The 15,363-nt window shown below is 38.0% G+C and overlaps 1 protein-coding gene across 10 annotated transcripts in view; it reads right to left on the bottom strand.

Moving 5' to 3' along the window:
• Window positions 1–15,363, bottom strand: part of LOC108718510 (catenin delta-2) — a 757,810-nt gene that overhangs the window by 167,748 nt on the left and 574,699 nt on the right. For all 10 annotated transcript variants that reach the window (XM_041566188.1, XM_041566184.1, XM_041566181.1 and 7 more), the window contains one exon: window positions 3,466–3,679. In XM_041566188.1, the coding sequence (XP_041422122.1) occupies window positions 3,466–3,679 (214 nt within the window). The remainder of the gene's footprint in view (window positions 1–3,465; window positions 3,680–15,363) is intronic.

Consider the following 15,363-nt stretch of genomic DNA (forward strand, 5'->3'; position numbering starts at 1 on the left):
ACAAGCTGACCTTCATTTTTCAATTCTAGTTGTTTTTATGAAAAAGGTAATAAATCTGTATTACATGTATTTGTGCAAGTTGTTTTGCAGTTTATGACCTAAAATACAGTTTTTGGAATTAGGCTATTCGTCCCCTTTAAGAACTTCTGGTCAAGGTAATGAGTATTACAATTATTATCAAGTGCACTGCATGGTGCAATGTTGTGACAATCATTATAATATAATGTATATATAATATATAATAATAGTACAGTTATAGAAACATTTACTTGGCTATATGTAATCTAGTACAGGAAGAGGGATTAGTATCACACATAGATGGTTGTAGTTCTACTTTTATGGGGCAGATTTATTAAAATGTGAGCTTAGACCTCACCACAAAATAATTCACTCACTATTCATTTCATTGGGATTTTTGTAAAACGATGAGCTCTAACTTTCACCCATTAATAAATATGATCCTAAAATCCCATTGGAATGAATAGAAAGTATGTGATTTTTTTATGGTGACCTCTAATCTCATATTTGTATGTAAAAATTAGGGATGCACCGAATCCACTGTTTTGGATTCGGCCGAATCCCCAAATCCTTTGAGAAAGATTCGGGCGAATACCGAACTGAATCCGAACCCTAATTTGCATATGCAAATTAAGGGTGGGAAGGGGAAAACATTTTTTACTTCCTTGTTTTGTGACAAAAAGTCATGTGATTTCTCTCTCCCCACCCCTAATTTACATATGCAAATTAGGATTCGGATCGGCCAGGCAGAAGGATTCGGCCGAATCCTCCTTAAAAACCCGAATCCTGGCCGAATCCTGGACGGTGCATCCTTAGTAAAAATGTATGTTTGCAAATGCAAGGAGTCTGACTGGTAAAACGGGAGAGCTGGAAGTTCTGTTGCTGGAGGGAAAATATGATGTGATTGGTGTGGCCAAAACATGGCTGAATGAGTTACATGACTGGGCATTTAATATCAGCGGCTATACTTTATTTTGGAGGGACAGAGGCAATAAAAAAGGAGGAGAGGTATGTATGTTTGTTAGGCAGGATTTAAAAGCTTATATAAAGGAAGAGGTGATGTTAGAAAATGAGGGGGTGGAAGTATTATGGGTGGAGCTCTTCACCGATTGTAAAGAGCCCAGCAAATTTATTGTAGGAGTATGCTATAGACCTACTGATACAAATAGAAAAGGCTGCTAGTTTGGGGAAAGTTATTATTATGGGAGATTTTAATTACCCAGATATTGACTGGAGCAACAGTATTGCGAGGTCAGTTAATGGGAACACATTTATAAACTTGTTGCATGACAATTTTTTGGCACAAGTTGTTGAGGATAAATACAAGACAATTTTTTGTAACAAGTTGTTGAGGAGCCAACCAGAAAAAATGCTATACTGGATCTTGTGATCTCTAATGACCCAGAAATTATAGCAAATGTGCAAGTCATTGAACCCCTGGGTAATAGTGACCATAATGTTATATCATTTAATGTCTGGTGCAAAAAACAAATATACACTGGGACAACAAAAACCATGAATTTCAGAAAAGATCATTTTAGTGCCTTGAGTGTTGGGGCATTCTGTTTTCTAAAAACACAGAACATAAATGTCTGTCATTTAAAATGATATTAAATTGTTACTGTTCTGAATTTATTCCCTTAAGGAGTAAATGTAGAAGCACTAAGAATCACCCTATGTGGCTTAATATAGAAGTAAAAAAATTAATAGAAAATCCCCAAAATGTATTTTAAGTATATTAATAGTAAAAATATGCGGGTTGAGAGTGTTGCCCCTTTAAATAATGGTACTAGTATGGTTGATAAAGACAAGGCAAATGTGCTAAATCAGTTCTTTTCATCAGTGTATACAATAGAGGAGTCTGGGATCCCAGGCTCACTTCATAGCTGCCCTGATGGCTCAGCTCAATCTAGTCAGTGGCTGACTCAAGATATGATTCATAAAGCTTTAATAAAAATTAATGTAAACAAGGTGCCGGGCCAGATGGCATACACCCCTGGGTTCTAAGAGAGCTCAGTTCAGTTTTAGACCAGCCCCTATTTCTGATTTTCTCAGATTTGCGTTTAACTGGTATGGTGCCTATGTATTTAAAAAGGGATTATGATCTCAGCCTGTCAATTATAAGACAGTAAGTTTGACATCTGTGGTGGGCAAATTATTTGAAGGCTTGTTAAGGGATCACATTCAAAATTTTGTCCTAGTGAATGGCATTATGAGCAGCAATCAGCATGGCTTTATGAAGGATAGGTCATGTCAGACAAATTTGATTGCTTTTTATGATGAGGTATGTAAAATGCTGGACAGCAGGGGGGCAGTAGATGTGATCTATTTGGATTTTGCCAAAGCCTTTGATACCGTGCCCCGCAGACGACTGAAAAGCAGGAAGTTGTATTCTGTTCTGGTATGTTAAACATCCAATCACTCCAGCCTTTACTGATTACATTTTTGGCTAACTAACTATATTAGAAACATTTTTTATTTTGCACAGCCTGTCTATTTAGCCAGTTTTTATTTTTACACTGAACTGTTCCTTTAAATCTCATTCTCATCTTGTATGGTCAAGCCTATTTTACTGAGATTCCATTGAACTATGGGGCAACAATCAATATTTGGAAGAGTTTGCTTTATGTTACTGACTTGGATTTTAGAGGGCATTAGTCACTATACTAACTAGTTATCCATTTTAGGTTTAGGTAGAGGGGAATATTACCTATTGGTATTAGTAGGACAGCCTGGGTGCAGGCAGAATGCACACAAAACAACAACAAAAATGCACTCAACAGGCTCAGCCAGAACAACTTATCCCAATAGAAAAGCAAAAGAAATTCCAACGTTTCGATGACATCATAGTGAACTTCCTCCGGGACCTTGAGTGTGTTTTATTTGTTGTTTTATATATCTATATATATCTATATGTGTGTGTGTATATATAGATATATATATATATATATATATATATATATATATATATATATATATATATATATATATATATATATATATATATATATATATATATATATATATATATAGATAGTTTCAAAGTACACCGGCACTCACCTATCACAAAGTCAAACCCCAGGTGGTCCTCCTGTTTATGAATATTGGAAAGTATTTAGGAGCACTCACGGATGGTTAAAAGTGTTTTTTATTCACATTTTCATATAATCCCCACGTCACATCCTGACGACGGTTCAGAGAGAACCGAAATGCTTAGATGTGGGGAATTATATGAAAATCTGAATTCTTGGGTTGGCTTTTCAACAGGGACACCTACTAGCAGATTATTTGGTCTGGTTTAGTTCATTCTTTATCTTAAAAGATACACTTAGCACATATTACTTGTTATCCATTCTAATTGTTAAGAAGGAATAACGGATCACCTTATATGTTTCTGTGTGTTCCTACTCATTGTTAAAAATAAAAAAAGATAAAAACAAATCAAACCTGTCACAAGTTCTCGGATTTCCAGATCTGTTGTTTTGCGAAGAAGTCGAACTAATGCTGGAATACCTCCACAGTTTTTTAGGGCAATTTTATTATCATCATTGGCTTTGCCATAAACTAAGTTCCTGAGTGCTCCACAAGCACTGCGATGCACTTCTGTCATTCGATGATCCAGTAGATCTACCAGTAGCTGAATTCCACCTTGTCTTCTTATCTAAAAATACAGATTTATTAAAGCTAGAGTGATATACTTTAGAAAATGTTTAAAAATGTTATAGTTATTGTTTGCAATATAGTTATTTATTTGAATATTGAAATAATGTTGTATGAATCTGCAAGGATATACATTACAAAAAAAATACTCAATTGCCTCACACAAAAGCATAAAATATCTGACTAACTTGTTTATACAGTATATTTATGCACTCACAAGACAGAATTACCCACTGCATGAACTCTGGTGGCATTAAGAATCTAAGCAGCAAAATTGCCTGTACAATTTAATTCATTCATTATGCATCAATATTTTTACCAAGCTTATAAAAAGTGATATATTTATATATTAAACAATTCTAAATCAGGATACACAACAATGGGCTAAGCTAAAAACTTATAATGCACTGTATGGTCAACCTCCTATTATTCTGTCCATTCAGGTCAAATGATCAGAACAGCATGAAGTGATGAGGAAGAGCATGAACTGATATCCGAGGTACATATGTATATATATATCAGTGAAGTAATCAGTGAAGATTGTACTTTCCCAGTCAAAACACTTTTCTAAATTTACAGGATTTTTTTTAAAAAAAGCTTTCTTTTTGAAGCATCTCCCACATATCATTAAGTACCAATATAAATCAACCTGCATATGAAGACCAGGGGTCCACTGAACAGTTTGATGCCCAATATGCATAGGTTTACCTAAGTATGTGGCCTCTAGGGCCCGCAACACTCCATATGATCTATCACCCCCAGCCATTCCAGCTACTGCAAAATCAGCACATTTATTGCATTTTATGTGGGTTAAAGCTACAAAAAAAGTATGCTAACCCCCAAAAGCCATATATTTTTGGAAAGTACACATTCCCTTGAATCTAAAATGGGTAAATATGTCTTTCAACTCCAAAGCACCAAGCTGCAAAGCTTTTCTAAATTTGTCAGTTTTTATGAAATCTCCCATATATCATAAGGAACCATGATAAATCACCCTAAATATGAAGGCCAATGGTCCACTGAACAGTTTGATGCCCAATGTGCATAGGTTTACCTAAGTATGTGGCATCTAGGGCCCCCAAAAGGAAGACGCCCCCCACATGATATATAATTTCTGGCATTCCAGCTACTCCAAAATCAATACATTTACTGCATTTTATGTGCGGTAAAGATACAAGGTATATTCACCCCCAAAAAAACATATTTTTGGGAAGTACACATTCCCCAGAAAACAAAATGGAGTAACCATGTCTTTCTACTACAATGTCCCAAACTGCAAAGCTTCCCTAAAGTTGACTCTTTGTATGAAATTTCACCTCAAATCTTCCACTTTGATGCATCTTATTACCCACATATCATTAGGTAACCAGATAAATCACCAGTTTAATGCTCAGTGGGCAGGGTTACCTAAGAATGTGACATGAATGGGCCCCAAAATGTATTTGTGCATACTAATTTGATGTCTTATATCTACACTAACAAAAATGCAGGTAAATGGAGGGCACTCTCATTTAGAAAAAAAATTAAGGAAACAAAAATGCAATAGGAGGTGCAAAAAACCTAAAGTCACCCCTACAGAGCAACCAAATGTAATATGTCAAATATCAGGTCTGCACACTCACAAAAAACTTTTAGACTCAGGTGGTATGATAGAAAATACTTTACTGTTTAAAAAGAACAGTTTAACAGTAACACATTGTTTAAAAAGACAATACATTCCACATAATTGTAATATACATACCACCATTCGGAACACACAAGGCAGAAAAAGAACAACAAGAAGCGCATACACCTGCCAAATGAGAACAGCCCCAACGTTTCGGCACACAACCTTTGAATCCCCTTGACAAAGGCTGTGTCCCGAAATGTTGGGGCTGTTCTCATTTGGAAAATACACCTTTCTATAAAGCACCAAACAGCCAAGCTGTGCTAAAAATAAATAAGGAACAATAATGCAAGGATAAAATTGCAATAAAACCACAAAAAATGTGCAAATCAATGAAATATTAACCCTTTAAGTGCCACCCCACGTAGAATCTACGTTCTGTGGGGATGGCACTTGAAATGCCACAGAACGTAGATTCTACGTTCTGCAGCATTTCAGGGTTAGGGAACGGAGGAGCGGCTTTTCAAGCCGCTTGCTCCGTTCCTCTTCGTTCCCCAGCCCCCAGGCAACGAGCAGGGGCCGGGAACGAGTGGCCCCTGAGGCGCGATCGCCCAGGGGCCCCAAATGCAGCAGCAGACACGTGCACACTGCGTGTCCTGCTGCTGCTTTCACTTCCTGAGCCGAAGCTCCGCCCCCTCTCAACGGATCTTCCTGGGTGATGCAGCATTTTCTTCCTCCAGCCCTGCACAACGATCTGGACCTGCTTCCCCCAGGTTAGTGCCCATCCACACACAGAAACACACACAAACACACAAACACACACTTATTTTCCCATTACACACTTACATTCACACTTACACACAATCACATACATTTTTGGGGGATCAGGGGGGTCACACACATTCACAGCACCCCCACACGCTTGCACACACACACAACATGCAATTGGTCAGTTGTACACACACACATACACACTTGCACTGTTGTGTATTTTTTTTTCTTATCGCATCGTCTGTTTTTTTTGCTGAAAAAACTGTTTTATTGCCATTGCGAATAGCGTATTCGCTAATTGCACTGCGCAATACCTTTTGTATGTTATTTTGGTGATTATACTGCAATTTGGGTGATTTTGGTGCATTTTTAGACATTTTATTGCATGTTTTGCCATTTTATTACATTTTCAGCTTTGCAAAGGTGTTGTTCCCCTTTTTCTGTCTGTAAAACCTATTTGGCCATGCTAAAATTATCAAAAATTGATTCTGACTGCTGATTACAGTAGGCGAAAAAAAAAAAAGCATTGATTTTTGCGGTTTTGTTGGATTTTAGGGATTTTTGTTACTTCATTTTGACCTTGGAAATTTTGTCTGCTATATAACCATTTGGAGGTCTCTGTGTACAAAATAGTTTGGTAAATCTTTTCATATCAGGCATCAAACTGTTCAGTACACTCCTTGCTTTCATATTTAGGATGACTTTTGCTGGTACGTTACAAAATGTGGGGTATATAATGGGGTAAAATGCAAGCTTTGTGACTATTTTCAGAATTTCCATAAAAAGCGTTATGTTTAGCATTGCTTTGCGGTTTTGTAGTTTGCAGTAGAAAATTGTAATTACCTGCTTTAGATTCGTCTGAATGTGTACTTTCAGAAAATATATGGGTTTCTAGGGTCTCCATACTGTTAGGGGGTCTTATGGTGCATAATGCACATACCAGGTGTTGTATTGTAGCAGTCAGAGTGTCATATGTGAAAATTCATATGTACTATTTTCATTGGGACGTCTCTGTATGCCACCTAGTTTGGTAAATCTTTTCATATCAGGCATCAAACTGTTCAGTACACTCCTTGCTTTCATATTTAGGATGACTTTTGCTGGTACGTTACAAAATGTGGGGTATATAATGGGGTAAAATGCAAGCTTTGTGACTATTTTCAGAATTTCCATAAAAGAGTTATGTTTAGAATTGCTTTTTCAGTTTGGTAGTTTCACAATAGAAAGATGTAATTACCTGCTTTAGATTCGTCTTAATGTGTAATTTCAGAAAATATATGGGTTTCTAGGGTCTCCATACTTTTAGGGGGTCTTACGGTGCATAATGCGCATACCATGTGCTTGTATTGTAGCAGTCAGAGCGTCATATGTGAAAATTCATATGTACTATCTTCATTTGGGCGTCTCTGTATGCCACCTAGTTTGGTAAATCTTTTCATATCAGGCATCAAACTGTTCAGTACACTCCTTGCTTTCATATTTAGGATGACTTTTGCTGCTACGTTACAAAATGTGGGGTATATAATGGGGTAAAATGCAAGCTTTGTGACTATTTTCAGAAATTCCATAAAAAGCATTATGTTTAGCATTGCTTTGCGGTTTTGTAGTTTGCAGTAGAAAGATGTAATTACTTGCTTTAGATTCGTCTGAATGTGTACTTTCAGAAAATATATGGTTTTCTAGGGTCTCTATACTGTTAGGGGGTCTTATGGTGCATAATGCACATACCATGTGCTTGTATTGTAGCAGTCAGAGTGTCATATGTGAAAATTCATATGTACTATTTTCATTTGGGCGTCTCTGTATGCCACCTAGTTTGGTAAATCTTTTCATATCAGGCATCACACTGTTCAGTACACTCCTGGCTTTCATATTGAGGATGACTTTTGCTGGTACGTTACAAAATGTGGGGTATATAATGGGGTAAAATGCAAGCTTTGTGACTATTTTCAGAAATTCCATAAAAAGCGTTATGTTTAGCATTGCTTTGCGGTTTTGTAGTTTGCAGTAGAAAGATGTAATTACTTGCTTTAGATTCGTCTGAATGTGTACTTTCAGAAAATATATGGTTTTCTAGGGTCTCTATACTGTTAGGGGGTCTTATGGTGCATAATGCACATACCATGTGCTTGTATTGTAGCAGTCAGAGTGTCATATGTGAAAATTCATATGTACTATTTTCATTTGGGCGTCTCTGTATGCCACCTAGTTTGGTAAATCTTTTCATATCAGGCATCACACTGTTCAGTACACTCCTGGCTTTCATATTGAGGATGACTTTTGCTGGTACGTTACAAAATGTGGGGTATATAATGGGGTAAAATGCAAGCTTTGTGACTATTTTCAGAAATTCCATAAAAAGCGTTATGTTTAGCATTGCTTTGCGGTTTTGTAGTTTGCAGTAGAAAGATGTAATTACTTGCTTTAGATTCGTCTGAATGTGTACTTTCAGAAAATATATGGTTTTCTAGGGTCTCTATACTGTTAGGGGGTCTTATGGTGCATAATGCACATACCAGGTGCTTGTATTGTAGCAGTCAGAGTGTCATATGTGAAAATTCATATGTACTATTTTCATTTGGGAGATTTTTGTGGGGTAAAAACACAGAAATATATATTTACCCCCCAAAACCATATATTTTTGGAAAGTACACATTCTACCGAATCTAAAATGAGTACCCATGCCTTTCTGCTCCAAACTACTAAGTCGCAAGGCCTTCCCAAAATTGACGGTTTTGGTGAAATATCTGAAAATTGCCTCAAAGCTTCGACTTCCCAGCACCATATTACCCATGTATCATTACGTACCAAGAAAAAGCACCCTAAATATGATTGCCAGGGTTCCTCCAAACAGTTTGGTGGCCATTGTTCATAGGTTTACCAAAGTATCTTGCATTTAGAGGCCCCAAAATGAAGTTAGCGCATATAAATAGTCCTGTAGGTAACTTCAGCTAAATCAACACATTAACTGCATTTTTTGTGGGGTAAAAACACAGAAATATATGTTTACCCCCCAAAACCATATATTTTTGGAAAGTACACATTCTACCGAATCTAAAATGGGTACCCATGCCTTTCTGCTCCAAACTACTGAGTCGCAAGGCCTTCCCAAAATTGTCGGTTTTGGTGAAATATCTAAAAATTGCCTCAAAGCTTCAAATTCCCAGCACCATATCACCCGTGTATCATTACGTACCAAGAAAAAGCACCCTAAATATGATTGCCAGGGTTCCTCCAAACAGTTTGGTGGCCATTGTTCATAGGTTTACCAAAGAATCTGGCATTTAGAGGCCCCAAAATGAAGTTAGTGCATATAAATAGTCCTGTGGGTAACTTCAGCTAATAACTTCATTTCGGGGACTCTAAATGCCAGATTCTTTGGTAAACTTATGAACAATGGCCACCAAACTGTTTGGAGGAACCCTGGCAATCATATTTAGGGTGCTTTTTCTTGGTACGTAATGATACATGGGTGATATGGTGCTGGGAAGTTGAAGCTTTGAGACAATTTTCAGATATTTCACCAAAACCGTCGATTTTGGGAAGGCCTTGCGACTCAGTAGTTTGGAGCAGAAAGGCATGGGTACTCATTTTAGATTCGGTAGAATGTGTACTTTCCAAAAATATATGGTTTTGGGGGGTAAACATATATTTCTGTGTTTTTACCCCACAAAAAATGCAGTCAATGTGTTGATTTTTCATTAGCTGAAGTTACATACAGGACTATTTATATGCGCTAACTTCATTTTGGGGCCTCTAAATGCAAGATACTTTGGTGAACCTATGAACAATGGCCACCAAACTGTTTGGAGGAACCCTGGCAATCATATTTAGGGTGCTTTTTCTTGGTACGTAATGATACATGGGTGATATGGTGCTGGGAAGTTGAAGCTTTGAGACAATTTTCAGATATTTCACCAAAACCGTCGATTTTGGGAAGGCCTTGCGACTCAGTAGTTTGGAGCAGAAAGGCATGGGTACTCATTTTAGATTCGGTAGAATGTGTACTTTCCAAAAATATATGGTTTTGGGGGGTAAACATATATTTCTGTGTTTTTACCCCACAAAAATGCGGTCAATGTGTTGATTTTTCATTAGCTGAAGTTACCTACAGGACTATTTGTATGCACTAACTTGATTTTGGGGCCTCTAAATGCCAGATACTTTGGTAAACCTATGAACAACAGCCACCAAACTGTATGGAGGAACCCTGGCAATCATATTTAGGGTGCTTTTTCTTGGTACGTAATGATACATGGGTGATATGGTGCTGGGAAATTGAAGCTTTGAGACAATTTTCAAATATTTCACCAAAACCGACAATTTTGGGAAAGCCTTGCGACTCAATAGTTTGGAGCAGAAAGGCATGGGTACTCATTTTAGATTCGGTAGAATGTGTACTTTCCAAAAATATATGGTTTTGGGGGGTAAACATATATTTCTGTGTTTTTACCCCACAAAAAATGCAGTCAATGTGTTGAATTTTCATTAGCTGAAGTTACCCACAGGACTATTTGTATGCACTAACTTCATTTGGGGGCCTCTAAATGCCAGATACTTTGGTAAACCTATGAACAATGGCCACCAAACTGTTTGGAGGAACCCTGACAATCATATTTAGGGTGCTTTTTCTTGATACGTAATGATACATGGGTGATATGGTGCTAGGAAGTTGAAGCTTTGAGGCAATTTTCAGATATTTCACCAAAACCGACAATTTTGGGAAGGTCTTGCGACTCAGTAGTTTGGAGCAGAAAGGCATGGGTACCCATTTTAGATTCGGTAGAATGTGTCCTTTCCAAAAATATATGGTTTTGGGGGGTAAACATATATTTCAGTGTTTTTACCCCACAAAAAATGCAGTCAATGTGTTGAATTTTCATTAGCTGAAGTTACCCACAGGACTATTTGTATGCACTAACTTCATTTGGGGGCCTCTAAATGCCAGATACTTTGGTAAACCTATGAACAATGGCCACCAAACTGTTTGGAGGAACCCTGACAATCATATTTATGGTGCTTTTTCTTGATACGTAATGATACATGGGTGATATGGTGCTAGGAAGTTGAAGCTTTGATGCAATTTTCAGATATTTCACCAAAACCGACAATTTTGGGAAGGCCTTGCGACTCAGTAGTTTGGAGCAGAAAGGCATGGGTACCCATTTTAGATTCGGTAGAATGTGTCCTTTCCAAAAATATATGGTTTTAGGTATATTAGGTACCAAGAAAAAGCACCTGAAATATGATTGCCAGGGGTCCACTGAACAGTTTGATACCCATTATGCATAGGTTTACCAAAGTATCTGGCATTTAGAGACACCAATATGAAGTTAGCACATCCAAATTGTTCAGGACTTTACTTCAGCTACTGAGAAATCAACACATTGACTGCATTTTTTGTGGGGTAAAAACACAGAAATATATGTTTACCCCTCAAACCCATATATTTTTGGAAAGTACACATTCTACTGAATCTAAAATGGGTACCCATGCCTTTCTGCTCCAAACTACTGAGTCGCAAGGCTTTCCCAGAATTGTCGGTTTTGGTGAAATATCTGAAAATTGCCTCAAACCTTCAACTTCCCAGCACCATATCGCCCATGTATCATTACATACTAAGAAAAAGCACCCTAAATATGATTGCCAGGGTTCCTCTGAACATTTTGGTGGTCATTGTTCATAAGTTTAGCAAAGTATCTGGCATTTAGAGGCCCCAAAATGAAGTTAGCGCATACAAACAGTCCCGTGGGTAACTTCAGCTAATGAAAGATCAACACATTGACTGCATTTTTGTGGGGTAAAAACACAGAAATATATGTTTACCCCCCAAAACCCATATATTTTTGGAAAGTACACATTCTACCGAATCTAAAATGGGTACCCATGCCTTTCTGCTCCAAACTACTGAGTCGCAAGGCTTTCCCACAATTGTCGGTTTTGGTGAAATATCTGAAAATTGCCTCAAAGCTTCAACTTCCCAGCACCATATCACCCATGTATCGTTACGCACCAAGAAAAAGCACCCTAAATATGATTGCCAGCGTTCCTCCAAACAGTTTGGTGGCCATTGTTCATAGGTTTACCAAAGTATCTGGCATTTAGAGGCCTCAAAATGAAGTTAGCGCATACAAATAGTCCTGTGGGTAACTTCATCTAATGAAAAATCAACACATTGACTGCATTTTTGTGGGGTAAAAACACAGAAATATATGTTTACCCCCCAAACCCACATATTTTTGGAAAGTACACATTCTACTGAATCTAAAATGGGTACCCATGCCTTTCTGCTCCAAACTACTGAGTCGCAAGGCTTTCCCAAAGTTGTCGGTTTTGGTGAAATATCTGAAAATTGCCTCAAAGCTTCAACTTCCCAGCACCATATCACCCATGTGTCATTACGTACTAAGAAAAAGCACCCTAAATATGATTGCCAGGGTTCCTCTGAACATTTTGGTGGCCATTGTTCATAAGTTTACCAAAGTATCTGGCATTTAGAGGCCCCAAAATGAAGTTAGCGCATACAAACAGTCCCATGGGTAACTTCAGCTAATGAAAAATCAACACATTGACTGCATTTTTGTGGGGTAAAAACACAGAAATATATGTTTACCCCCCAAAACCCATATATTTTTGGAAAGTACACATTCTACAGAATCTAAAATGGGTACCCATGCCTTTCTGCTCCAAACTACTGAGTCGCAAGGCTTTCCCACAATTGTCGGTTTTGGTGAAATATCTGAAAATTGTCTCAAAGCTTCAACTTCTCAGCACCATATCACCCATGTATCGTTATGCACCAAGAAAAAGCACCCTAAATATGATTGCCAGGGTTCCTCCGAACAGTTTGGTGGCCATTGTTCATAGGTTTACCAAAGTATCTGGCATTTAGAGGCCCCAAAATGAAGTTAGTGCATACAAATAGTCCTGTGGGTAACTTCAGCTAATGAAAGATCAACACATTGACTGCATTTTTGTGGGGTAAAAACACAGAAATATATGGTTACCCCCCAAACCCATACATTTTTGGAAAGGACACATTCTACAGAATCTAAAATGGGTACCCATGCCTTATTGCTCCAAACTACTGAGTCGCAAGGCTTTCCCAAAGTTGTCGGTTTTGGTGAAATATCTGAAAATTGCCTCAAAGCTTCAACTTCCCAGCACCATATCACCCATTTGTCATTACGTACTAAGAAAAAGCACCCTAAATATGATTGCCAGGGTTCCTCTGAACATTTTGGTGGCCATTGTTCATAAGTTTACCAAAGTATCTGGCATTTAGAGGCCCCAAAATGAAGTTAGCGCATACAAACAGTCCCGTGGGTAACTTCAGCTAATGAAAAATCAACACATTGACTGCATTTTTGTGGGGTAAAAACACAGAAATATATGTTTACCCCCCAAAACCCATATATTTTTGGAAAGTACACATTCTACAGAATCTAAAATGGGTACCCATGCCTTTCTGCTCCAAACTACTGAGTCGCAAGGCTTTCCCACAATTGTCGGTTTTGGTGAAATATCTGAAAATTGCCTCAAAGCTTCAACTTCCCAGCACCATATCACCCATGTATCGTTACGCACCAAGAAAAAGCACCCTAAATATGATTGCCAGGGTTCCTCCGAACAGTTTGGTGGCCATTGTTCATAGGTTTACCAAAGTATCTGGCATTTAGAGGCCCCAAAATGAAGTTAGCGCATACAAACAGTCCCGTGGGTAACTTCAGCTAATGAAAAATCAACACATTGACTGCATTTTTGTGGGGTAAAAACACAGAAATATATGTTTACCCCCCAAACCCATACATTTTTGGAAAGTACACATTCTACAGAATCTAAAATGGGTACCCATGCCTTATTGCTCCAAACTACTGAGTTGCAAGGCTTTCCCGAAGTTGTCGGTTTTGGTGAAATATCTGAAAATTGCCTCAAAGCTTCAACTTCCCAGCACCATATCACCCATGTGTCATTACGTACTAAGAAAAAGCACCCTAAATATGATTGCCAGGGTTCCTCTGAACATTTTGGTGGCCATTGTTCATAAGTTTACCAAAGTATATGGCATTTAGAGGCCCCAAAATGAAGTTAGCACATACAAATTGTCCTGTGGGTAACTTCAGCTAATGAAAAATCAACACATTGACTGCATTTTTGTGGGGTAAAAACACAGAAATATATCTTTACCCCCCAACCCCATATATTTTTGGAAAGTACACATTCTACAGAATCTAAAATGGGTACCCATGGCTTTCTGCTCCAAACTACTGAGTCGCAAAGCTTTGCCAAATTTGGCGGTTTTGGTGAAATATCTGGAAATTGCCTCAAAGCTTCAACTTTCCAGCATCGTATTGTCCATGTATCATTACCAGCATAAAGCATCCTAAATATAAACATATGGGTCTACTAAACAGTTTGATGCCCAATGTGCATAGATATACCAAACTATGTGGCGCACAGAGACCCCCAAATGACAATATGTATAGACATTTTCACGGCTGACGCGCTGGCTGCTGCAATATAACCACCCGGTGTGTGTATTATGCGACATTAGACCACCTAACAGTACAGAGACCCCAGAAAACCATATATTTTCAGAAAGTACACATTCTGACGAATCCAATATGGGTAAATAAGTGTTTCTACTGCAAACTGCCAAACTGCAAAGCAATGCTGAACATAACGGTTTTTATCAAATTTCTGAAAATCGTCACAAAGCTTGAATTTTACCCCATTATATGCCCCACATTTCGTAACTTATAAGCATAAAACATCCTGAATATGAACGCCAGGGGTCTACTGAACACTTTGATGCCCAATATGCATAGATATACCAAACTATGTGGCGCACAGAGACCCCCAAATGACAATAGTGTATATACATTTTCACGGCTGACGCGCACTGGCTGCTGCAATATAAGCACCTGGTGTGTGTAATATGCGACATTAGACCCCCCCTAACAGTACAGAGACCCCAGAAAACCATATATTTTCAGAAAGTACACATTCTGACAAATCCAATATGGGTAAATATGTGTTCCTACTGCAAACTGCCAAACTGCAAAGCAATGCTGAAAGTAATTGTTTTTATCAAATTTCTGAAAATCGTCACAAAGCTTGAATTTTACCCCATTATATGCCCCACATTTCGTAACGTATCAGCATAAAACATCCTAAATATGAACGCCAGGGGTCTACTGAACACTTTGATGCCCAATATGCATAGATATACCAAACTATGTGGCGCACAGAGACCCCCAAATGACAATAGTGTATATACATTTTCACGGCTGACGCGCTGGCTGCTG

Source organism: Xenopus laevis, chromosome 6L (assembly GCF_017654675.1).
Source record: "Xenopus laevis strain J_2021 chromosome 6L, Xenopus_laevis_v10.1, whole genome shotgun sequence".
Lineage (NCBI taxonomy): Eukaryota > Metazoa > Chordata > Amphibia > Anura > Pipidae > Xenopus > Xenopus laevis.